This window comes from Alosa sapidissima, chromosome 16, assembly GCF_018492685.1.
Source record: "Alosa sapidissima isolate fAloSap1 chromosome 16, fAloSap1.pri, whole genome shotgun sequence".
In the NCBI taxonomy this organism is placed as follows: Eukaryota; Metazoa; Chordata; class Actinopteri; order Clupeiformes; family Clupeidae; genus Alosa; species Alosa sapidissima.
This window is the reverse complement of record NC_055972.1, coordinates 12,556,136-12,583,502: the sequence shown is the minus strand read 5'-3', so window position 1 is coordinate 12,583,502 and position 27,367 is coordinate 12,556,136. Positions and strand designations below refer to the sequence as shown.

The window sequence follows — 27,367 nt, the reverse complement described above, 5'->3', positions numbered from 1 at the left end:
TAAAGTAGCTCTATCAGGAAGCAGTACTGGGAAGGGATTTTGCTCATGCACAAACCTGCAGAGCGACATGACAACAGAATGTTGGTCACACATTCAAACATAATAAACACCGAACATTTTGGCTCTCGTTCAGTTGAACGGCCAATCATATTCCTGTGACTAGTGGACTGTGGGATTGCATAAACACAATCACATCCAGGCAGGCACCAACAACAATGAATTTAGGACCACAACAGCACACGCCAATAACTGTTTAACTGCAGCTATGCTGGATCATGCTGTTAAACAGGCATTAAGAACTTCAACAAGGTGTGGAGATAGTGTCTGACTGTCAATAAAAGATACCTAGTGTGTCTGTCAATAAAAGATATTTAAAAGAAATGATCGCTGCATTTATTACATTAGCTTTACAAGTGTACATAATTTCCTGTGCCTACTGAAATCATGAAGGCAACCAGGCTAGATTACCTGGGACTATAAAGATGATAGCTTCACTCAGAAGAACAAAAAAATCCTTCGATCGCAGTGCCTTTGAACTGCACTCAAAATCATCCTGCTGGACTCAACTTCATTTTCTAGCAGGAGAGGACAGGCAAAGCACCATGTGTGCAAACACAAAACCCTTTGAACATGGCACCCGCTGGGCTGCCTGCATTCAATCTCCAACATCCAACATCAAGGCCACAAGGAATGGCCACAGAACATCCAAGTTGAACTTAGGTTGAAAAATCCATCCATCACATTCAATTTCATGACTGCCTTTATAACTAGAACCTACAACACTGAATGGTTAAGTCTTTAACTAGTTTCTGTGGCCTAGTATCAACGGAAGTACTGTAGGTTACTCCATAACTAAGCTTAGTATGTATGTTCCACAAAAGTGGTTTTACCCATCATGTACAACTCTCATCATTTCACAAGGACAACATTGGGTAAAACATCAGGTCATCTGATGGATGGATGGATGGATGAATGAATGGAAGGGTGAGACAGTGAGAGTGAGTCTCATTTAAAAAAAAATGAAAAGAAAGGGAGTGTTCACATCAATATGAATGCACAAAGGAGGCATTTATGAAACAGCGTGTCACAGGAGCAAATGAGTGAATGAGGAGATGGAAAGGAAGAGGAGTTTTGGAAAGCGTGTGAATATGTGATCTAGCCCTATAGACTTGGCAGAGGCCTCCTGTGCCCAGTGGTGAGAGGAAGGCACATTGTTTGCACACCAGCGCTATTGTCACACAACTGGCTGAGCATTCAAAAAGCGTTATTTCCCCCTCTCTGGGCCTAGATAAAAATCTGCCCACTTTGTACAAATGACGGACATTTAAAATGCTGAGCTCTTGGTTTCAAAATGCTATCGCTAACACACTTCAAACCTCTGTCCTTTCACAGCGTGATCTACATTTGAGTATGTTCAAATCTATTCCTAACGTCAAAGTCCTCCCCCGTGACTCAAGTTGCTTTCAAATGTATCCTGAGCTGCATTGCCTTCTGAATGATGGAGGCAATCCAGCCTGTAGTCAAATGGAAGAAAAAGGAAAATGTAAAAACTCAGTCATAGGTCTGACATTACCATGTTGTGTTTACCAACATGGTAATGTTTACCAACTGTGTTTTTCACCCGGCAGGGCCTGAGGTGGTTGGAAAGCACCACACTTCACCTTGCTTTATATGAAAAAGAGAAAGACATTGAGTATGCAAACACCTCCAGGATTTGCAAGCGAGAACTTCGACCTTGCCACTGGAGCGCTCTGCTCATTTCCATAAGTATTGGGTTTCATTTGACTGCAATCAAAGCAGTGAAACTCAGGGCAAAATGTCACACAAGTGTAAAAACGTAAGTAGATGGGAGATACCTCCTGGAATGTCCACGCGACTCTTCTGTCCTCGTCTCTCTTTGGCTTAGCAATTTAAATTCCTCACATTCTAGGCCTTGCGTGCTAAAAACCAAGGTAAGCCAGGCACCATTGCACACAAGCATGTCATTAATCTCACCTCAATACCATCCAAGCAGGAATGTCCACAGTTACGGAATAAGCTGCATACTGGGGAGGAACAAACAATGGCAACTCAACACAGATGCATACCAGGTCAGGGGTTGAGGCATTCTTCCTTTAATCCTATCCTACACGACATCATCTTTACCTGGTTTGACCTCTGCTGACAAAGCACAGAATGTGCCAGCCAGGCCCCAGCATGGGGCCAACATGATATATTGTGCCATGGTGATAAGTGTCAGCTTAGTGGGCTCAGATTGAAAAACAGGGAAAGGAGGGATAAGAGGAACTAAAGCAGACTGGGAGAGAGTTGGAGAAGGTTCTACATAACAACCTAATCCTGGTCAGAAGTCAGCAATGTCCCTAACCACATCTTTCATTCTCCATTCCATCGTCCTCTCTTTCTGCAATCCAATGTTGTACTGGTAACTTTTCACATGAGCACATTTAAACAAGGTCAAGGTAATCCTAAACCCCCATAGATGCAAGATGAACAAGCCTGAGCTTGACCTGGTCATGAAAATGTACTGGCACAGAATTGCAATAATTTTAATTACTTTAGTTTGGATGGACACCACCAGCAAAATGTGAGGTGGGCAAGACGAGTGGTAAAGTCAACCATTGCCTCTCAAAGTTTTTAATTAGAATAGCAAAATGTATACTTCATTATCTTTTTCACTAATACTTATTTTCACACACACAAAAAAAACAGTTTGACTGCTGTGGTTAGATCTGCCTCAATCTGGAAACCCAGAGTATTGCCCGAGCTTGTTTAAGTGCTACTATGCAATTTAGCTCCCATTGTCAAGTAACTACCCTGACTAGCGAAAATTCCATCTATTCAGACCAGAATACTCCCAGCGCATTATTACTTAATTGGCAAATCAACTTCAATAGCACATTGTTTAGGCCATCATTTTATCCATGATCCAGATTTGTCAGGGTAGATTAGTATAGATTAGTACAGAAGATTAGGCTATATTTCTGATTCTGAGGCTTAAATGCTAGCACACACTAGCATGTCTTTGCCATAAACTGCACCAGGACAGAAGCTGCCACTTGTAAACTGTCTCTATGACTCATCATTTTTACACTGCTGCAGTGCTGGCCCTACATCGACCCACCAGCGTGAGCCTGTTGGCACCAACTGTGTCATAGGACATCTTTGGGAGAACTTTCAGGCTGTACTGATTTGGATTCCCAATGATGCCCCCAGGGTAGTGATTAGGCTGTTTATATTTCCAGCCACTATTTTGTTAACAGCCATATAATTTTACATTCTTTTCACATATTTGAATAAAAAATTAAATGTCAAATATGAATCCTAGTCTGTGAAGCATTTTTATAGCAACATATGAACATATTCATTCTGTATTGCACATTGGAGTTGAAGCCTGTTGGCATGAAACTGCCTACAGCTATGTTAAAAAAAAAAAAAGAAAAAAAAAAGAAAAAAAAAAAAAAGAGAGAGAGAGAGAGACAGAGAGAGAGAGAGAGACTAGCTCAACACTGACAACATTTCATTACAAAGTTCCATTATTGACAACCGGTGTTAAAATCACCTATAAGACCAGCTGGATATGGTAAAGACCCGCCCACTTGTCTGTAGTGAGCCAATCACAGGCAAATACTTTTCCCTTTAAACGTGCCTGAATGAGCTGGCAGAATACTGATGAGGAATAAAATTAACCCGTTCGTGGTGTAGTCAGCCTATTCAATATAGGCCTACCGTCCAAAGTAACATAAAAATGATATATATATATATATATATAAAAAATGGCTAACGCACGCACATTTACAAACGACAAAATAGGCCACATAAACGTTACACTAGACCAATAAGTAGCCAATAAGGTTAGGCTGCAATTGGACTGTAGGCTATTATGGCAAGAAAGTCCATTCACCTCTGAGCTTCTCAAGCATAGCCGACATGGCATAAACTTGCAACAGGGAAGGCCTCGGTCATATCATTGCGGTTTGGACAACACAATCACAGTTTAAAAAACGGCAGGCGAATTTGTAGAGGCTAGTATCAATAGTCATAAGCACATCATTAAGGTTTTGACTGGAGACTAAGATGTTTGGCCAATAAACCCTTGGACACTATAGGAAACAGCAGAGTTCTGGATATTTGAAGGTCATTTCCTGCAATAGTTATTTTGTCGAAAGTAACCGCGGCAGGCAAGACAAAATGTTCCCTTTGTATGGGGTCGAAAGGGGACCCAGATCATTCGATGAAAATAGGCTACGCGCTTAGACACCAAAGTTTGCTTTCCCAATAAATTTGCTATGAGTCGTAGATAGACTCGAAACGCTACTTGATCAGTGCCCAGAAGCTGCAGTCATAAATACGTGGCGACATCATAAAATATTATTTTAGATAGTATGGCTACAATACTTAACATTATGAGAATGTGGGTGAATGTTGACCACATGCTATAGGCCTACATTGAAATAGCCCAACTAAATTGTCAAAATTCGTTAAAAAGAAACAAACATTGCTTACCTGAAAAGGTAGCATATTGTTGCTGTTGTCTGTCCTAAAGGCGTTGTCTTCCATCCAAGACTTAGGGGTCAGGGGACCAGGACGGGGAAATTTCGGAGGTGCAATGACGTTGCTCGGATAGGGCTTTTTCATCGGGGAGATAGGATTGAGGGGAGACGGCACCCCGACACCGACCCCCACCCCAACACCGACTCCCACCGCTCTCCGTGGGTCCCTGCCTGCCTGGAGCCCGCTCCAGGGATTGGAGCCTGTGCTCCACGGTGCGTTCTGATGGTTATTCCATGCTGACGACGACGCAGAAGACGACGAAGCCTTGCTGTTCATGACGGTCTGGTGACTGTATGCGTTTCTCTGGGGGAAAGAGGCATGGCTGGGACTAACAGGAGACCTCCTCTGCTGGGGCTGCTGTTGCTGTGCTTGCTGCTGTTGGTGCGGTGACTGTGCCAATCCAATCTGTGGTGAAAAATTCCCTCCGAAAACCGGGTTGACATGGTGTGGGAAATTTTGAAAAAGCATAGTCCCATTAACTGATGGTATTCCTTGAAAAAAACTATCGTCTACGGTGTTCGTGGTTCCAGTAGACCAAGTGCTACCAAATGATGGGGACAAGGAGGTGCCACCGGTCTCCTGCGGCTGATGAAAGCTCAACCCCGGCAGGATCGGCGACTCCATCGGTACTTTCTCTTTGTTGTTTTGAGCGCAGGGTGCTTGGTTAGTCACACTCGATGGACTCTCCTCCGAGGTTGGGGTTTCCGATGAGGGGGTCGGGGTAGAAGGAGGGTCTACGTTTGTTGGGTCTTGCTGGTGGGGCTGAGCTTTGCTTTTGTCCATCAGTAAATCATCCTGCATGGTTTGCTGAGCTGCAACGGGGAAAAACAAAGACGAATTATTATTGAGGATGTCATAAACTACACTCGTCGTGCTGCTATAGTGCTTGCTCGGAGAAAACGCCGGGATGTTGTTATTTCTGGTATAGCTGGTGAAAGCAGACTGCAGGGCGAAACCGTAATCACCCATTTAGCAAAAATTGCCGGTGAGAGCACATTAGGTTACAATATCACGGCTCAAGAACAGATTCGGTGGCTTTGTTCTATTCAACGCCAGCTTTCTCCAAAGACGTTTACAGAGGACAAACTTGGAGGACGCCGATATTCACCAATTTTCGCCACGTCTCTTTTCCCTTTCACCGGAACTTCAGACTGCAATGTGAAACCGATTCTTGTTCCTGCTTTTTTTTTAGGACCGCCCTAAATTAATTTGCATACGTCAATAAATACAGCTGCGTCCTTCAGCAAGGTTAAAGAGACATAGCACCTTACCTTTCCCTACTACTGACGCATTAAAGCCTTCAACATTTCAGTCAGACGCATAGACTATCTACCAGGGGTAACCTACTGTGGAACATCAGGCACGCAAAGGGCAATAAAATGACCATGCAACATCGAAAAAGTATTAGTTGCCAACAACACTACTGGCATAGCCTGACTTCCGCAATATTCGTTTGTCATCTGGAGAAATAGATCGAGCGAGAATTCGGCTATGAGAGCAGCGTCAACGCATGTCATAGAAAACACATCATCCAAGGCTATCATAATTTCAAATAGTCATTTCTGGATGTTGGATGCAGAGGAAAAGTCTGCATGATGAACTGTGTTTTCTGAATATAAACAACTATGTTCGCATGCGTCTGAGCAACTGGGTTATATTTATTACAAGTTCTTGGGTTACACCCATGGCATAGCTGGAATGCTGCAGAAAACATGTCAGTAAGAATATGGTAGGCTAACAGTCTTAACTGTCTTTATCACAGATTGACTTCCTGGTTAGTTTTCTCTGAAACGCAAAGTTTCTGCGAGCTATGACACAGGGTTAGTGCCAACTTGCCATTTAACTCTGAAATCGGCCATTGTGGTTATTCGTTGAATAGCTGGGCTACTCAGTTTAGGCTATCTGGAGTATATGCATAACCATCTGTATTACGCAAAACAGTCCTTGAAACGTCATTGTGTCAATGACAGGCAATTATTTTCAATTTCACACCAATGTGTGCAATTGCAGCAACTTTAAGACAAAACGGCTAAGTGATATTACCCCCTGATTATCTGTGTATAAACATAATCTGCAAGGTCATGACATAGCCTATTCAACATCGACCAGACTATTATTACTTCGACCTGGGTTACCATGAATGCGACTATCAATTTTGCTGAGCAATGCTTGCCATAACCTAATTTTGTGATTTGGCTAATCGGAGCATCATTATCCTCGAATGAAACTAATATTGCACCGCTGTAAAACTGGCTGCATGGTAGTCCATCCACAGTTAATCCCTGTTTTCTGGTTGCTGCAAAGGAGCTGCCTATTCAAGGTCATCAAAGTAATCAATACACAGAGACAGTTACAAAGATAAGAGGCTAATTATTATACAGAAAGACTAAAATACACGTGCATGTATAGTTTAACGCCTGTTTCCAAACACATCCTAGTCAGAAACACATCCATATAGGCTACCTGGCCATTTCGAGAAAAATGTTCGCATCCACTTCCCTAATCCGACGCTGCACCAATGGTTAGAAACATTCTGTCACGCATGCATTTCTTGTTCCATTTTATCGCTAAATGAAATAGTCATTACCTTTATCGTTCACCTTTTGGGATTCTGTAAATAAGGCTATTTCTGTTTGCCTCGTCTGGGTATTGATATGACAAATGAGCTACCCTTCTGCCGAGGTAGAGTCAGCAGTTGCCTCAACAGCTGATTGACTGCGGCGCATGGACGATACAGAACAGGCTAATGGGGATTGTAGTTTTTAATGTCACTTTTATTACAGCAGTTACATAGACATTTATTAACAACACAGTTCTATCTAAATGAACAAAAACAAGAAATAAAATGAAAAAAAGAAACACAATGGGGTGGGGTGGGGGGGACAAAAAAAAGAAAAATCACATGCTCCCCTATCTTAATTTAAATGCTTGAATAACTGTGTCAAACTGTTAAAATAGTTATAGCTGGCTTAGTATACATGGTATAACGCCATGTTTACCTAAGTAATAATAACACTGTAATGCATGCCAGACCTCTTAGGTTAGCCTGGTTGACGTGGACAAAATTTAACCAGATGCTACAAACAGAACGTTTATTTTTGAAAGACGTCTTCTATTTACTGTTCCTGACTCGTACGTCTGGTTATATTTTCTTTGAAAATGAAACTATCAAACAAATATCCCTTGCGGAGTTCATATAATTCTTTGCATGTAATTAATGGAATCGTTCACGCCTATAGGTTATATAGAGTACAGCTATACCACGAATTGGAGATTCTGAGGCAGAGTTCTCTTAAAAATCTTACCGCAGTATGATGTATTCTGAAGCCATATGTGTATCTTCATGTTGGTTGTCAACCCAAGTAGGCTTAGTGCCTCCTGGTAAGGACAGTCTGCTCGACTTAGAACATTAATTTGATATTTTTGGCTACACGAAGGAGAAAAATCTGAACTGTGACTACATATCCCAGAGTCCTAGTTGATGTGTCGTCCTCCAGCCTCGCACGCTCTATTATTATTGGTGACGCAGTGCGCATTGCCTTGGTCCCCAACGTTACCTCATAGAGGAACAGTCAATGGAGTCAAGCGGTCAGACCAAACAAACAAAGTATCGGTTATCTGAACAAGATTGTGGACGAAGAACCTGCGTTAAATCCCGTTACAAATATCATGTTTTGTCGTAGATAACCTGGTGTTACGGGAGTCGTGGTTTCCTAGTTAGTTCTCGTTAGCTGTACATTTTCGCGTCACCGTTAGCACCTAACGTAGTTTAGCGCATTAACATTAGCTATCCTAGCTAGCTGGCTAGGTAACGTTAGCTAGCTGTCAGTCGTATCTCACTGAGGCCTACAAAGCAAACGTCAGCTCTGAACCTAGAGCATTTCAGTCGTTGTGCCCAGAAAGGATTTAACGTTAGCATACACCGATATGGCAGATGAGAATGCCGTCGTAATGCAACAGATCGTGGACAGGTGAGTGACTTTCTGATTTCAATTAGAAGCTAATGTCATTCCTAGCTTCACATTCGGTCCTAGCATATTACAGTACCAAATTGCTAACAAGCTTGCCACATAGCATAGCCAGATCTAAATCTAGCCAGAAGCCATTACTTGTCTGTTATGTCAAAATGCTCAACGTTAGGATAATTTGTCCGTGAATAACTATTTGTTTTCTTCTCACTCAGTTGCATTCTATGCTAGATTGTCCACATACTTTCGGTGTTATCACCTAACTGCTAACTTAGCTAACCTAGCTGGCTACTGGCTAGGATATGTTAGCGATAGCCTGCGTTACAGTAGGCAAAATGCCTTGATGTCATCGACATGGGACTTGGCTACCTATCTAACTTTTCCCTATATGCTAGCTTTGTCACAGTTATTTGGGCCCTGAGTAAAACTCTACTGTGGAGTGTGAGCCATACGAATAATTTTAAGGTCTTTAAGGGAGAATTGGGCCATACAAAGCAGCAAACCTGAATGTACCGTTATTCAACCTTAGATTACTGTAATTCAAATCAACTGCTTACCAACTGGCAACGCTGCTAGCAACCCAAGTTAGTCACTTCATCCTCGTTATCTAGGATATTTTTGTACAAGGTTAGTCAGCCAAACCCATACTTTGTCTCAGACTAACGTAATTCAAATGGAGACATACAACATTAATGTGTGCGCATTGTAAAAATGACTTGCCTGGGAATACTCATACCAAATTTGGGTTTTCCCAGGCTAAAAATGACTTGCTGTACAGCACTTAAATACTTTCGTTTTCTACTCCCACGCAAGCCAAAGTACACCTTTGGGTGGAAGTGTCAAAAGAGCGTCTTGGTTGTAATAAATGCATACGCTTTAATTGGATCCTGTTGCATATTCGTTTATTGTGCATTCAGTATAATCAATGGGCCCTTCACAGCAGCCATTTTGGCATGAAATTGACAACATTCATTATGACTGTGAAACCCTTTTTTCCTTGTGGCCTGCCTCTGGCCTGCACTGCGGTGTCCCCTTGACCCCTTTCCCCAACCCTGTCTGTGCATGCTTGTGTGTTTCACTAAGAATGCTTTCTTGCCTTTCCATTTTTTGCAAGATGTACAGTCTTCAATGTGTGTCCTGAATGGCAACAGTGCTATTTACCAGTTTTATTGATACTTGGCTAAAATCAAGCCGTACCTTACCCAACACGCCACCCAGCTCCTATTACAGACCATGGTTATCTCTCGCCTTAACTGCTGCAATGCCCTCACGAGCCTTCCAACTTGTTTGGTGAAACTGCTACAGATTGTTTTTCAACCAACCGAAAAGGGCAAACATTACCCTGCTGTTCTTTGATCCCCACTGACAACCCTTAGCCGCATCAAATTCAAGTCACCTTTGCTTGCTTACAAAATGAAGGCTGGGTCTGCTCCCATCTACATAGGTGCTCTTAGGACATATGTTAGGCTATCCCTTGGCTGCTGCACTCCCCCAAGGAGCGTCGTCTGCCACTGCTACCTGTACATACGCAGCAATCCAGACTATTTTCATTTGTAGTCCCTTGATGGTGGAATGACCAGCCACTTGTCACCAGAGTAGGCCGTGTCCCCCTCTATCTTCAAAAAGCTCTTTCGTGAATACCTCCTCTCCTAACCTTTCTAACAACCTATCATGCACTTCCCTCCTCTACCTCCTCCTCCATCTAGCACTTTCTCCTTCTACCACACTTTGACTAGTACTTATAATATCTGCAGTCGCATCCTCTAGTAGCCCAATAGTTGATTGATGCAGTAGTAATTCCTACCTAAGGCGTCCTCTGCACTGTAGCTGGAATGCTATTAGTCACTTGCGATAAAAGCGTCTGCTAAATGAATAAAAGTAAATGTTATGGAACAGGCTACCCATGTACTACCAATTGGAGGCATGTAATTTCATTGAAACACATGCACTACTATCATGATTTATACATGTCTCGCACAGATACATGAGTGTGCTTTGTCTGTTTATTAGCCTAATTAGGCTAGCCGATTTAAGGGCAAATCTTGGCTGTGCCGCCTGCTGGTATCATGCTGTATTTTCAGGTTGTTGTCCCTTGCTGAAACCTGTTACCCCGTTTTAAACATGAAGACGTCGTTATGTTGCCTAACACTAATATTAGGCGACAGTGTTGTTGGTATCAGTGCTGAGCACACAGTGCCATGATGCCCTTATCGCAGCCTGCCACTTGCAGCTGGCTCCCCTGCAATGCAGTCTTCAACGGGCAGCCGAGAGCCAGCTAGACTTAAATCCTGTCTGACCTTTAGCTGTCTGACACAGCCTCTACGTTTCACACGTTTTCTTGTCTGCCATGTGCTCCTTACTGTGTGTTTGTGTGTGTGTGCGTGTCTTTCTTTTGTTTCAGATGCTCCCTTCTGTTTGCGTTTTATGTGGCATTTTATTTCTTGCTTCTGAAATGAATCATATTGTTCAAATTTGAGTTTTGAGTTTCAACATTTCCTCAAAGAGATGACAATCCAGTTTGAGTTGCATGGACATTTTTTGAGACTTAATAGAGCTTAAGCACAATACACAACAAATAATTCAGCAAACTTCTTTGGTGCAGTGTTCTCTATGGGATGCATAAAGACGTAGTATATTAAATCTTCTGTAATGCGATCTGTGACAGAAATTAATGTAATGGGTTTTTGTCATAAAATAAGATTGTCTATTCAATCATGTCCCTGGAGTTAGAAATGTAGCCTAGTTTCTAGTCAGATACTCAGAAACGCTCCAACAGCTTAACAATTGTGTGAAAGGGAAAATTGTGGTGAATAAGTTAATTAATTCACACCTTTAATATTTAAAGTTGGGCTCTACACTAACATTTTTTTCCAGGAGCACTTGTGCGCCCAAGTTAAAAAATGTAGGAGCACAGACAAAAATTTGGGCGCACAGTCAGTTCTGTACTTAACTTACACATAATCTAACATTACACTCCAGCTAACAGTTAAACATGCCAGTGCATCAATTGCGAATATTAAGAATGACTAACAACATTTAGGCTACAGGGATTTTAAAGATCAGTGCCTACTTTATTTTCAGTCTGTTCTATTTTCCTACATTTTGTTAATGTAAAATAATATAATACATTGCCATATTTGCATTTAGCCTGTATATCAAGTATCCTGCCAAATGTAGGCTAATTTATTTATTTGTGAATCCATCTGTAGCTAATCCAAATATGCCCAAGGTGACTTATCTGACTGCATACTGCCTAAAACAGTCCATTTTCTCTTCCACAAAACCCAACATAGGCTATTAAGGATGTATATTTTTTTATCCTTTTATTTTTTATTTGAAATATCTGCATTGATGGGGGCAGTAGGCAAACGTTAGGCCTACTTTCGTTTTGCACTTGTGTGTATGTGAGTTACGGGAGGCTACTTTTGTGCCTGTTAGCTACAGCTATATTATTATTGCAGCCAATACGTCCAACTGGGCTAAAAGGCATGTTAGGTTACCTTTCCTTCTCTCACTGCATTCTCAGAATCTCATCCTGTTCCTCCTATATCCAATGAATTCGGTGGATAGAAGCACTAATTTCTTCAATCTCTGCATTTTGGCTGGCTAGTCTAACTTTCCGTGTTTTCTGCGCGCTTTTGGATTTGATAGAAGCAACTACTAGCGAGTCACAACGCGAAACTGCTAACGTTGATGGGAGTGTGTAGTTTTTATGCTGCATTCGCGACGTGACTATGGTTTGCACCAATAATGTTTCTCGATGTTGCGGTGTATTTTGTAGACAAACGGTACCGATCCACTTGCACGACACGTCATACGCATGGGGTCGCGCTGCCTCCCCTCGTTCAGTCGTGTGTGGGCGTTTCGTTTAAAATGTCAGTTACCAGCTCATATTCAGTTCGTTTTAACGTATCTTAAGTGCTTTTCCAGAAATGGACCACAATTTTAGGCATGTACTTAACAGTATACAACACATTAATAGCCTAAACAAATTATGCAAGCCATTTCGAAATCTCGTTTTATTTAAACTACTCAATGCAATCTCACATCCTCACCAGAAACACCAACAGTCAATATATTCATCCAAATCCAAGTTTCGTTTGTTTTATGGACTACTAGGTGGTCGTGGAAGAGATCGTTAAAACATTATTTGTCTTGTAAGCGGAACCAAAGTTTCACAGGCACCGTTGTGGTAGAACAAAGGACCTACAACCTCGTCCTTTCATTGGAGTCGCCTTGCGTTCAACGGATTCATTTGCATAAAGCTGGGCATCGGCCAGCTTTTTGACGCGCAACATTATTTCAAATGCAGCACTGCCTTCCCGGAATGCTTTGCGCGCGCGTCGCTTGACGTCACCCATAGGACTAGAGTGGAATGCGACACGACAAAATGAAGCGAAGTACAAGTGGATCTGTACCGTCGTTCGCATCAATGCGCCTCATGCGCGGATCTACGGGGTGGCAAAGGGTAGCAACTGCCACCCCTGGGACACAGTCTTGCCACCCCTGTTGCCACCCCATTTATAAATCAGATAATATTTTATTAAGTATATTTTATGTTCTTACATGTTGGACTGTGAGAAGGTGTGAAACCCGCACCAAACTCCTCTCAAACAGAAATCGCCGATTTAGAATCCCCCGCCCCCTCACAATGGTTTCACCCATCACCATCAGCGCAGTGACCCCCGTGAAATTTCACCATTGGCAGCAGATTGCACAGTGCATGCAACTATGTGTCAGCCTGCAGCGAAGTGGTAAGTTTGACCACCAAGTCGAAAAAGTCCATAATCAGACCCATAGTCAGTCCATAAACAACCTCACTGTTAGTCTACGTCATTTACATCCGCAAGACTTTGTCTCATCGAATTTTTTGATGATTGTCAGGTCAGATAATAAGGGCATGCTCATGCGTAGCTTAACGTTTAACGTGTAAAGTCTATTTGTGTGTGTCGCTAGTTTATAACCTTTGATTGTAAATACTGCTGTCGATGTCAATCCATTAATACACGTGGTAATTCAACACGGGTTCTCAAAATTGTCATGCATCCACTTTCCCAGCATCTATGACTATCCCAATTTGGTCGACATGTCAAATCAAACTAGAATATCTAGTCGGCGTCAAGCTGGTGGCGGTTGCGTTTTTCTTTTTCCTTTCTTTTCATATATGGTGTAAATCAATCTACACAAGTAAAAGTACAGTTACATGACTGAAATTCTACTCAATCACAATAAGTAAAAGTAGCCTACTATTTTCAAACAAACCCTACTCAGAGTAGGCTACTAGATTAGACGTTTGATGTCAAAGCACATCACATATGAAGCTTTGTGCATGAGATGTAATTGCTTAAATTCCAGTTAAATCGTCCAGTTTCATTGGGTGATAGATTTCAGTCATTTGCTGGTAGATGAACCAACAAGCTGAGGCCAGCAGGAGTTTGTGTCCTCAAGAAATTAACATGTTGCTTGTTCACTCGTGTTCACCACTTTCTGAGTGAGTGAGTAGCCTAAATTGTGAATGGCAAAACATAATTTGGCACTAAAGGTCAGGGACTGAGGGGGACTGATTTCCATTTAGGTTCATTCTGAGCAAAAACATAATTTGATATCATAATATTATAATACCTATATAATAATATAGCTGCAAGCAGCAATGCGGGGCCTAGCAGTGCGCTATAGCAGGAATGGCGTTGCCATGGCATGAGCAAGCACTCACAGCAAGAGGCCAAATTACACCAATGTCCTTGTGCGTTCTCACAATCAGCTACCATGTACCTCTACCAAGTTTGGACTTAATACACCGAAGTGTTGCTGAGATGTGAGCTCACTTTCTTTATTACAGCACCCCTAGAGGCCAAATAAGACCACTTTCCTTGCATGTCCTCACAATCAGCTACTATGTCCCTGTACCAAGTTTGGACTTCATACAACGAAGAGTTGCTGAGATACGAGCCCGCTTCCTGTATTGCAGCGCCCCCTATAGAGGCCAAATGATGCCATTTTCCTAGTGTGTCCTCACAATCAGATACCAAGTCCCTGTACCAAGTTTGGACTTCATACATTAAAGCTTAGCCGAGATGTTAGCCCACTTCCTGTTAGGCGGCATCGTCGCCATGTGTGATTGGCTGTCACGGGCAAATAAATTTTAAATAAAAAAATCTGACAAGTATCGTTTACGGCTCGGTCTGAAGATGAGATTTGTAACCGCTAAAACTTTCCGTAGAGTTTGGACCAAATCCAATATGGCGGAGGTCCAATATGGCGGAAAGTGACGGGATAGGGGTCGATGAACTCGGGATGGTCCAAGGATTCAGACGCTACCTCAATTGTGAAAAACAGACAAAAGAGTCAAGGATCATGCGCATGAATGCATGTGCAGCATTGAACTGGTGGTGGCGCTAGTGTGTTCAATGTATATGCAAAAAAATTGCTGTGAGTGATTGGGACAGAGTCCTGACTTATGGTATCGAGTTTTGTTATGTTAACTCAAAGCATCACCTAGATGTTAGTCCACTTCCTGTTTGGCAGCTTCATCACCATATTTGATTGGCTGTCCCGGGCAAACAAACTTGAAAAATCTGACAAGTATCTTTTGTGCGGCTCGGTCTGATGATCATCTCCGCCAAGTCTCGTGAAAATCGGATGAAATTTGTAACCGCTGAAACTTTTCGTAGAGTTTGGACTAAATCCAGTATGGCAGAAAGTGACGTAGTAGGGGTCATTCAACTCAGGTCAGTCCAGGGATTCCAACGGTGCTTGATTTGTGAAAATCGAACACACCGTTCAATTGTTACATGCGTGAATGTGAGTCCAAATTCGACCCATTGGTGGTGCTAAACGGCTGCGTTTAGAGATCCGTATGAGCGTGAGTGGTCAGTGGAGTGTTCCGAAACTTTCTGCCAAAAAATCTGCACTTTTTAGCCAGGCGTTCTATAGGCTACCATAGACTCCAATGGCAGATAAATAATAATAAATATAACCGCAAGCGGTGATTTACGGTGTCTGAGCAAAACAAACATGAGGTAGCATAGCTTTTTAGTTTTACATATGCTTTGATTGTTTTGGCCCAATTGTTCAAAAGAAACGTTATCGGATTTCGGTTATCGGATTTCAGTTACCGGATTTCGGCTATCGGATTGGATCAAATCTTGAAAATGGCTTGTTCAAAGGGAAACAAGGATCCTGAAATTGGATTAGATCACATAATCTATTCTTGGTTTTGATCTGGATAAAACCTTCACTTTGTGTTGTTCAAAACTTTTGAGGTTGAATATCCAGTTCCATGTCTTCCGATTGGATGATTAATGATCAGTAAAGTTCTCAAGAAACTTGAAGTTGGTATGAAGGAGTGTATTGTGTATGTGAGCAAACATTGTTAACGTTGCACATGGGGCAACTTGTTGCAGGGCAACCACATAAGCGGTTCAATGTTTTCGAATTGGATGACTAAAGTTCTCAAGAAACTTGAGGTTGGGATGAGTGTGTGAGCAACCTACATGTTACTTATCTGCCTGAATCTCAATATTCTGATCACAACAACTGTGGGCAAATTACAAGTCAGCACCAGTGCTGCATTCATTGTTTTTCACTTTTATAATCACATCACCAAAATTAGGTTATTGGTTTTACCAAAAGTATTTGGCAGTATTTTTAAACTACAAACCTATAAAGTATTTTGATACAAAAAATACGATGCCATTTTTTTCCAACTAAATAAAATACAAATTTGTATTTTAAATACATCAGACATGCCTATCCCTGGCTGTTGACTGCAGTAACTCAAGCTAGGTAGTACTTATTGTTTTGTGTTTATGTTAGTTTTGATCCAATTTGACAGCTTTGCTATGTTGCCCACCCAAAATTTCTACCAGCGCACCCAAATATAGTAGCCTAGCCTAGGTTAGAACCAGCCCTGCCCTGCATGGAGACATATTTTACGATAATAATGGAGAAAATGTTAGCAAAACTTTAGGTTTTTGTTAACAGAATCTCCCTCCCTCATTCATCTATTTGCGCAACAGCCCACATTCTGCGTTCAATCCAGAGAGACAAGTGAAATAAATGTTTGTTTTTTTTTTGTTTTTTTTAAGCGGACATCGCCATAGGCACGATATTTAGGCTACCTCTGTTAGGCCTACAAAAAGATTCAAATTAAGGAGTATTTCCTGATCGGGGAAACCTTTTGGTCCGCGGTTCTATAATATCATTCAATTGTGCCGCAAATTAACAGACAGAAGTGGGGCGTAATTTAAATTCATGGCTCCATAGACCAGCAATCTACTTGTCGAGGAGGCTCATAATTTGAGAAACGCTGCAGATCATAGACAGAGAAAGCTCTGGGAACAGAACGCAGGCATATGATTTTGTTGTCACGTGCTACTATGGAAAATGAACTTTATAAAGACTGGCTCGGCCAATAAAAAAAAAATGGAAAAAGGATGCCAGATGGCCAGTCCAGCCCTGCGTTCAGGAATTATTTAATTATTATAAGCAAAAGTGGATTGTGCACAATGTTTCATTTATCCCTCCTGATCGGGATGAATAAAACAGGTATTGGGGACGAAATAAGCATACAGTTTAGCCTAAGCTATGTAAACTTCCAATAATTTCAATATTTTAACAAATGCTTGACTGGTTGAATGGTCATACATGTCATCAGAATATCGCTACCTGTAGCCTAGATGCGACGAGTGTTTAGTGAGTAGGCCTAAGCTTGATGAACCATAAATGAAAAGTTTTCTTAACATTACATTAGGACATTATTACCATTAAACACTTTTACAAAAGTATAGGCCTTTAGCCTACAGTTAACACTTAATGACCGATCAAATGTCGGCGACTTAAGTGTGTGATTAGATAAATAGGCACTGGCAGATGCAATAGGTAAATAGATATCTTTGCGTGTTAGCACAAGCAGTAGCCTGTAGGCCAATAAAGGCAAGCGTGTTTGCCACTTACATTTCTGACGTCTGATACTTCAAACTGCTGCAAGTGCATCAAGAAAGGTCCTGCCTTAGACCATGTTAATGGCCAATTGTAGACTAAGATTTGGGGGTGGCCAATCGAATCTCAAGGGTGGCCTGTGCCACCCGGAGCCACCCCTCTGACTCCGCCCCTGCAGAGGTGGTGGCAAAATGTAATTATATGATATTTCCTGTGGGGGCGTGGGCTTCGATAATCTCACTCCTTTTTGACCATACCTCTGTTTGCATCCCTGATTCTAACAGTAGTATTCTAGTGCACTAATCTCCAAAAGTATTCTAACAATACTCTATTCTACAGGACTATGCATTTGTCATGGATAAGATGAAGGGTCTGATAATGGAAGGCAGTGTTTCCCACAGAATGGAATTGTATTTGTGGTGGTAGGTGAAGGGGGGGTGGGGGTGGGTTCTGTGTTGGAGTCAATAAGATGAACAGCCTATAATTATGCAGTTATATTTGCCTTGCACGACAAGTCCTGACAAGTAGCTGTAACGTTATAGTGTGCTAACCTCCACAACCCAACAGTATTCTTAACAGTATTCTATTCTAGTATGCTAACCTCCACAACCCAACTGAAGGAACTGTAGGGGGCGATGTGGGTCGAGGTAGAGTGAGTGTGTGGCGAGCAGGCAGAGCCTCGGTCAGAAGGCTCAATGGTATGGAGTGATGACACGGAGATGGCAGGTTTCGGTGCAACACAAGTGAACTTTATTTGAGTTTCAATTCTTCTGTTCTTTTGTTCTTTACTTGTATGTGTGCTGCATCAAAGAGGAAACAAACAGAAAATGGAGTAATCAGTGAAATGGGGTAAATCAGTACAACACAAACAAACCAATTGACATTTGAACAATAAACTGAAATCATATGGCTATATAAGGTACAACTAAACAATACTTGACATCCCAAGTCAACCAACATCACCTAATCATCTCTCACATGGGACTCCAACACACCAAACCAACAAACAAAGACCTTAACTTTACACATGGTGTTAGAGCCACTCTACAAACTGATAAACATCACAAAAGTCATAGTGAGGGTCATTAAAGTGTTAACTCAAAGACTAACACAGAGCAGGACACACTGGAGTGCTGGGTTGAGATGAACAAAAGAGTGAACTGAGGGCGAGCAAACAATTTATCCTGGTCTGAGCCCCTGCTCCGGAGCTACAGGATTTCCCAGCAGGTAAACTGGGTGTGGTTAGGTGGCAGAGCCAAACAATCCTGCAATTTCTCCACAGCACTTTCACCTCAAGCCCTCCTTACACTGACAGACTTTGGAAAGATTTGCAAAGATTTGGAAAAGATTTTTGAAAGACTACAGTCTCAGACCCTCTCACATCTGAAGACAAGTAGTAGAGTTTTAAGTCACAGACTATGATTTTGCAATGACTAGGGATCTTGCAGGGTCACTATTTACAAGACTGCAACACGATTCCTTTAAATCATTACCCATCGTGCAATAGATAAACAGGAACTGCAAATTATAGCCTACTAAACTCAAAGTCGTATTTTCGTGTTTCTGCAGCATTGTTTCATGCGTGACATCCTTAACCGATACAGAGTTGTTCTGTCAAGTGGAAGAGCCGACTAAATATGTATAAGAAATGACCAATATTATAAGAATAACAAATAATTATAGGCTACAGCTGTGTTGGAGTCAATAAGATAAACCGCCTATAATTATACAGTTATACTTGCCTTGCACTACCATGCAGTCCATATTGACAAGTAGCTGTAATGTTATAGTGTGTTAACCTCCACAACCCAACAGCATTCTATTGTAGAATGCTAACATCCACATCCCAACAGTATTCTAACACTAATGCTTCAAGTGGGATTTGAACTCTCAACCTAAGAAACACCAGTACCAGGCATTATCCCACTGAGCCACTAACAATCATACACATTGGGCAGTCACATTCACATGGTGAAAATGTGTGTTGGTAAACACACAAGAAAAACTCCAAGCATACATTTGACAATAAAATGAAGGGCTTTCCTGAAAGAGTACACCTGAAATCTTTTTGAAATTCTGGGGCAATTAGACATTTGTAGAGAAGAACACTAATGGATGAAATATAAATATGATAGACTTAATGATGAAGGAAAAATAGGGAACAAAGAAGTTCCCCTAAATGTCAGAGTGTGTCGGCATTCTGATTCTTGGCAACTAATGACTGTTGATTGCCTGATGTCATTCAGGTGCTGTTCAATGGTGTGAATCTTCAATAACCAATAGTATTTGAGCTAGAGCCTAAAGCACTATCGGGGATTTGAACTCTCAACCTAACAAACACCAGCACTAGGCATTATCCCACTGAGCCACTGACAATCCTACATATTTGGCAGTCACATTCACATGGTGAAAATGTGTGTTGGCAAACACACATCAAGAAAATTCCTAGCATACATTTGACAATAGAATTAAGGGCTTTATAAAAAGAATACAGATCTGAAAATGTGCACTGTTAATGGTATCCACATAATGATGGTTGTATGGTTGTTCTCCAAGGAAAAAAAATACTCATATAGGAATATAGGTGATATAGGAGAAATGGGCTGAGTGGTCGAACTTTATTGGTCTATATCTCTGAAATGGAACAACATATCCAAATTCTTTTGATATCTTTTGTGAGGCTTTGTCTAAACATTGTCTGTGAGAATTTTGGTGAAGATTTGATAATTTTTGAAGCCTGTGAAACTTTTTATAATGTTTGGCTTTTCTCTGAAATTGTGGCAAAAGTAAACATTTTTAGAGCATAAGACAAGGATGAAAAAGATGCATCTATAAATGTAGAGATTAATATGATGAAAGAATTGTGAGTCTAGGTCAATCTGGTAAGGAGAAATAAGCATTTTTGACAAGAGCGCCACCTTTGGGTGCAGTACCCCAAATTTTGGGTTATGGGTAGTGGGGGGTACTGGTAACAATACTTGAAAATGTGAAGTTTCTAGGACTTGCGGTTTATAGGAATATAGGTGATCTAGGAAAAAATGGCCTAAGTGGTCTAACTTTATTGGCCTATATCTCTGAAATGGAACAAAATATCAAAATTCTGAGCAGTAAGTTTTGTAAGGCTTGGTCTAAACATTGTCTGTGAGAATTTTGGTGAAGATTTGATTATTTTTGAAGAGTGTAAAACTTTTTATAACTTTTTATGACCATAAGACCAGGGCCAAAAAGATGCATCTAAATGTAGAGATTAATATTATGAAAGAATTTTGAGTCTAGGTCAATCTGGTAAGGAGAAATTAGCATAATTAACTTTTTTTTCCAATAGCGCCACCTTTGGGTGCAGTACCCCAAATTTTGCGTTCTGGGTAGAGGGGGGTACTGGTAACCATACCTGAAAATGTTTTAGTTTTGGAGTTACGGTTTAGGCTGCAGTATGACTTTTACAGAATTTTGGCCAAAAATGAACGGTACAGAAACAATAGGGGTCCTGCAGCTACGCTGCTCGGACCCCTAATAATAGGAAAAACTAGTAAAACAATGGGTGCAAGCTTCGCTGCTAGGCCCCCAATTAGGTCTTAAAAATAATAGCCTAACTTAAAGGCACAGAAAATGTCCTTGCTTTAAACCTTGCATAGCCTAACCTATGTATGGTGCTACCAACTGCATGACAGGCCTATAAATATTTGCCTAGTGTCTCTGGTATCTTATTTCACAAATTGTTTCAGTAATTTAGACTACATACTTGGAAAAGGCAGTTAGATAGTGTTGGATATTAATATTCTTTTTTTATCAACTAGTAGTTCTAGCCAATTATGCAGGGGAGATACCGATTCATAACATCTGACTAAATTTATCTTATAAGGGGTCTGGGGAACACTGTGTGGGCAGGTGACTTTCCAAGCCTATGGAGTTTTGAATAATATTCAAACAAAGGTTAACGATAAATACCGTTATTAACCGGTTATCTAAAATTGAAAATGACGTTTTCACTCCGGAACAATTGGTTTTGCTCCCGTTTTCAGTTACGCCCTTCCAAAAACTGTGTTCGTTTCCGGTTTTCATTTTCATTCTTTGAACCGTTTCTAAGCCCTGCTAAAGATATTTGGCCTTTAATTGTAATTGGGGTTGAAGTAAAAACCTTCCAAAGAATTAAATAATTGAATTAGATACCCATACCCAGTACTTAGTTACTGTCCACCAGTGTGTGTGTTTGCATGTTTATTAGTGAGGTGGTAGATTAATAATTACATTCTTGTTATGTACATTTTAAATTGTTGTATTATAATCAATCCAAAAAGAATGTTTTGACTAAGAAGGTACTTACTTGACTGAGTCTTTATTGAATCAGATGGAAATGTTTTGACAGTCACAGTCATGGTTATCATTGCAACAATCCTGCATTAGAATCTTGTTTCAATTCAGATACCTAAATCTACCGATGGCTTATTTTGTATGACTAAATTTGTCCATATTCCCTCAAAACTCACTAGAAGACATCATTTGAGGGGTCATGTTTTAAAAATACCCCCAAATCATCAGAATCTTGTTTCAATCCATATAACCTAAACCTATTGATGGCTTATTTTATAAATGTATCCATATTCCCTCAAAACTAACTAGAAGAAATCATTTGAGGGGTCATTTTTTAAAAGAATTCTCTGGGGGAACATGCCTCCAAACCCCCCTAGAATTGCTTGACACTGTATAATTTAAGTACAGACTACACAGACTGTATAGTGATTACACAGAGAAAGAAATTCACATATTAAGACATAAAAGTGATAAAAGTAGGACGCACCAGAGCTAAATGGCAAGTGTCATAACAAAAGGTGTGAACACTTATGTAAATAGATATATTTCAGTCTTCTGTTTTTTATACAGTTACAAAACACTTCCTTTTTTTGTGGGGTGTTGGAGTATTGTTTGTAGATTGATGATAAATAAATAATTTAATCCATTTTAAGATGAGTCATAAACATAACAAAATAAACAATGAAACATAACAAAATGTGGAAAAAGTGAAGCACTGTAAATACTTTCTATGTGCACTGTATCTTAAGCTTGTTGTATTAAAAGCCCTAAGCTTATTATACCCTCGATGGCACTCCTTTTGCACTTTGCACGTGTGCTGCCACCAGCGCTTAGTGGTTCAGTCATATCGAGAACATGTTTGTCATACATCCTGCATAGTTTGGGCTTGCAATTAATAATGCTTTTCAAGATATTGATGCCCAAACATGGCTACCCAGATAATTATATTATTTCAGTTGTACAGCATGAAAAACACAAGGGCTAGAAAATTGGAAGACATAGGATTTGAACAGAAATATTTTACAGGCCTCGATTTTGGGACCCAGTCATGATATAGGCAAGGTATAACAATGCGGCACCAACCTTATGTGATTTTTTACGTAATGAACCTGTACCGGACGTATTCAATTATTTATTGTTATTGCTGTGACAGTTGTTTCACCAGTTAGTTGTACATTTTCTGTAAAATCAGTGGCTGTGGAGAGGCTCTTATCACTCACCAGAGCCAAACTTGTAGCTTCCCCCCCCCCCCCCCCAAAGTGGACTGCAGTTTGTTTATTGCTATATGGCAGGGGTCGGCAATCTTTTCTCTTGAAAGGGCCATTTTTTTGACCAGAAATAAAAATAAATCTGTCTGGGGCCGCAAATATATTATTTAGATTTATTTCAAATTATACCATTTGAAATAAATCTTTACAGTATCTTTATTAGCCTCAGGCATATGGCATACGCCCCATACTCTGCATATGCTGTATTGTACAGTATAATATTTTCACAAAATGTTAATGTGTTGGGAGGGACTATATGAAATTGTTAAAAATATTTTATAACTTCCATTTTTAGAGAAAGCCAGGGAGCCACTAGAGAGGAGCTAAAGGGCCGCAGGTTGCCTACCCCTGCTATAGACCCTTTCAAGAGTTCCATTATCAGCATCATAGTTGGCCCGGGCCCCACAAGACTTCCTTTTTAACATTCCATATGTTATCTTAATGCAGAGGAAGTAGATTGGGGCCCAAATAGAACGTTCAAGCATTGTTTTTGTTTTTATTGATGAAAGGGTCTATATGGGAAACACACATGGAGGCTTCAGGACGGCACCCAGGGCTAGAGCTCCATCCTACTGTAGGCCAGCATCCAGTGGCAGGCTCCTTGCACACTTTTGTCGGAGGATCCTGTTGATTCCCACAGTCCTGTGACCCGGCCCTGGTGAAAGGAGTCTTTGTGGCGGAGCTTAAAGGCTCTTTTAAAGACACAAGAGGCTGACTTGTAAAGCAGTGAGCAAATAGCAGGGGCTGCAACACTCATCCCTGTCTCAGGGCTTCGGTTGCGTCCGCATGCTCACCTCCACTCGGGTCACTGTTGGCCCACACACACACACACACACGTGCGCTTCCACCATCAATACCTAGTATGTGCTGTACAGGGTATGTGCTTCGGTTAACAAAACAATGAGGGTCTTAGATATGCACATTTGGAATTAGAAGAGAGATTGTAACTTTAGTAACTCATTTTTAAGTCGATGCGTCATTGTTTTATAAGATCTCTCTGACTGGTTGGACTACAGTGTTGATTCTCTCGTCACTTGCTTTGTTTTGTTTTTTCTCAAAAGACGTCAGCGCGAGTCCACTTTCAGCTCCTTTGGCAGAACAGAGTACTAGCAATGCCAAGGTCAAGGATACAGTTCAGGTTAGGAGGACAATCAGACTGAATCAACTTGTCCAACCAGTTGGAAAGGGCATTTTCATAGTTAAACCATAACCTACTTTAACCTTTGGGGTGGTGGTGGGGTTGAGTGTTAGCCTCCTTCTAACACTTTTTGCCTGGAGTGTTTGCCTTGGAGCCTGGACTTGACAACTTGGGGTGAGTGTGGGGTTGAGTGGCTCATTTTTCTTAGCCAGAAAGTCAGGGTGATGCCATCTATCTCCTCCATAGCTGAAATGTTAATGGTAACCTAGAGCAGGGGTGTCCAAATGTTTCTTTTGACGGGGGCCAGATTAGGTATTTAAAGTTTATTATCGTAAGTTTGTTGTATTAAAAGCTCCAAGTTTATTATACCCTCAATGGCACTCCTTTGCACTTTTTCCAGTAGGGCCAGTGTCCAGTGTGCTGCCACCAGCACTTAGTGGTTCAGTCATATCAATGTTCCATCATGTTTGTCATACATCCTGCAAAGTTTGGGTTTGCAATTAATAATGCTTTTCAAGATATTAATGCCCAAACATGGCTACCCAGATAATTATATTATTTCAGTTAATTTCAATTACAGCCTGAAAAACACAAGGGCTAGAAAATAAAGACATAGGATTTGAACAGAAATATTTTACAGGCCTTGGTATTTACTATTTGCTACTAATTACTATGAACAGTCAGAAATTAGGTGAATTGTACCAAATCAAAACGCTGTCTCATCATGTTTTGAGAAAGAGGCCACAGGCCGAGGGATCTGAGAATCTGAGGGAACTCTCCTCCAGTTGAGCTACTCCTGCCAGTGGTGAGAGTGGGTCATAGAGTGGAGAGTGCTGTGTTATTGCTGAGACGTCAGTAATATCAACAAATGACCCAAGCGTAACCTCTTCAGTTAGAAAATCAGACTGAGTGGCCTTTGGGTGGTCACTTGGACCAGAAAGTGCTCTCCACTGAAAAAAGAAAGGGAGAGAAGAGCTCTCCACTGTAAGGCCTTGTCTCTCTCATGAACCCCTATGCTGCTTCTACTTGGTTTTACAGTAGCATATGATTGCATTTTACTGTGAGTCATAGGCAATGCCTCAAACCACCTACTTTCACACTTTCACACACATATTAGGTTATAGTGCAGTATATAGTGGAGATATTGGAACAATTACTAACCATCGAAAAGTGGGCACAACGTGAGTAAGTGCACAGTGCACACTAGCAATGTACTGACGGAAGTATGCGGTTTGAGACACAGCCATAGTATGCATGGGGAAAAACTGTGATGGCACCAACCATGCCCAGGTAGTTCTCAGCACCCTAGAGCCCAAACCTAGTGCCACTTCTGTGCCCTGAGGCAGCCTCGTGACTCTGCTCTCTCATTCTCCGTCACCGTCTCTCTTCCTGTCCTGTCTCTCTTTGCCTTTGCCCGCACCTAGCCACTCCTCCACCAGACAATTTCTCACAGTAATTAAGAGAGTGTTGTGTCTCTCCACAGCCCTCCCCACCTCCCTGATCCTCCTGTTTTTACGCAACAACCTTGACCTCAGCCCCTTGAACTTGAGTCTTTCAGCTCACACGAGGCATCCTCATATCGACTCCACTTTCACTGCTAATCCCTCCACCATGGAGGACTGCCGTGCTTATGTAGATGGAACCGCTCAGATGGAGCATCACACCTTCTTGTTCATGATAGTGGAATTAGTGTGTGTGTGTGTGTAGTATGTCTGTGCAGTGTGTGTGTGTGTGTGTGTGTGTGTGTACAGTATGTGTGTGTTTAGTTGAGACACAGAATGCATGTTGTTAAGGCTAAGTGAAGGTTAGAATTACAAGGGAGGAAGTGAATTTTGAGTTTCCTTGTTGTCCTTTGAGACCATGACAATGATGTACTGTCAGAGTTTCTGTGTTGTTCTATTGCTTCATACCTTTGAGGTAATGCGTGTCATTGGAAGCCGGGATTTTCTCTGTCATATAAGAAATCCTACCTGACATGATGCATCCAGGCAGTATTAATTTCTCTCTGAAGGAGAATTCATTTCTTGGGCAAATGTGAAGGCGTATTGGTTGTTGTTTGACAAATTGCTCTCAACTAAAGTGATAAGCATTAGGCCCATTCTGGAGGTGCCATGTGTTCATATTGCTATTTGGGTTACATTAATCATCAAGCAGCAGCTGCAGCATCACTTAATGTAACCTGTGTGTGTCTGTGTGTGTCTTTGTGTGTGTGTGCGTGTGCAAGTAGACAGTCAGTAATTGACTAGGTGTATATGTGGCTATGTCCTGGCCTAATCAGCTTGTGGTGTGTTCTCTAATGGTGAGGGGCAGCAGTGGTGGCTTGAGTTTCGTCGGAGAGGATCGTATGTCCGCCGACCTGTATCATAGCCTGTCAGGACCAGGGCCGGGTTACTGTAATAGGAGATGACCGTTCTCGAGCGCTGGGGCGACACCAGGCTTTGTCTCCCCGAGCCCAACTCCTCTCCTCTCCGCTCCTATGGAAACGACAGGGCTATCAGTCCCATCCTTTCCAATCAGCGCGTCCCTCCAGTTCCTCGCGTTACACACACACAAACACACACACACACATACACTGATGAGTACACATGCATTGCCCCTCATCTCACTTTCAGTTGATCATATTCCCTGCAGCCATTGTTCTGCCATCTCCACAAGCCTTCTACTGGTCGTCTCAATCACCTGTCCGTCCTTGTGTTCATGCCACAGGATTTGTTGTTATCGTCTTCGGCCTTAGACTATGTCCTTGTGGTGGTGAAGGTGAGACGGTTGTCTGGTGCAGCGTACATTTAATGCAAACTCCCCTGAGCCACTACCTGCATTGTGTTCTGGCAGAAAATTGTAAACCTTATGAAACCTAATATGCTGAAGTAGTGAGTATCCCGGAGTCTTTTATCTAATAATCAGCAGAATGTTATGTCCATGGAAGCCTGGGTTTTAGAGGGTGAAGTGCCTGCGTGCGTGCGTGCGTGGGCGAGTGTGTGTGTGTGTCCTGCACTGTATGTGTGTGGATACAGTCTCATGGCCTGATGTTTTATTCAGTGGCAGAAGATGGAAAATTGCCCAGCAACCCTAGAGAGAGGCCAAATGAGTGACTGTGTTGGGGACCAGCATGTCCCCCACCGATGCAAGCGCACACACACACACGAGGACGTTGGAAGGTCCAGAGATTTGCCATGTATTATGCATGCCAC

The 27,367-nt window shown here is 41.6% G+C and overlaps 2 protein-coding genes across 4 annotated transcripts in view; one reads left to right on the top strand and one right to left on the bottom strand.

Annotated features, from left to right (window-relative positions):
* Positions 1-8,048, bottom strand: part of cpeb3 (cytoplasmic polyadenylation element binding protein 3) — a 43,894-nt gene extending 35,846 nt beyond the window's left edge. Inside the window, 2 exon segments of the mRNA XM_042065752.1 lie at positions 4,504-5,363; positions 7,857-8,048. Coding sequence (XP_041921686.1) covers positions 4,504-5,363; positions 7,857-7,896 — 900 coding nt within the window. The 5' untranslated portion in view covers positions 7,897-8,048.
* A 60-nt stretch (positions 8,049-8,108) lies between these two features.
* The window catches only part of march5 (membrane-associated ring finger (C3HC4) 5), a 38,409-nt gene continuing 19,150 nt past the window's right edge, over positions 8,109-27,367 (top strand). Inside the window, exon 1 of one of the 3 annotated variants that reach the window (XM_042065754.1) lies at positions 8,109-8,522. Coding sequence is in view for 2 of the 3 variants with exons in the window: in XM_042065756.1 (XP_041921690.1) it covers positions 8,479-8,522 (44 nt within the window). In the remaining variant the exon portion in view is untranslated. The remainder of the gene's footprint in view (positions 8,523-27,367) is intronic. The other 2 variants (XM_042065756.1, XM_042065755.1) reach the window with 2 other exon arrangements.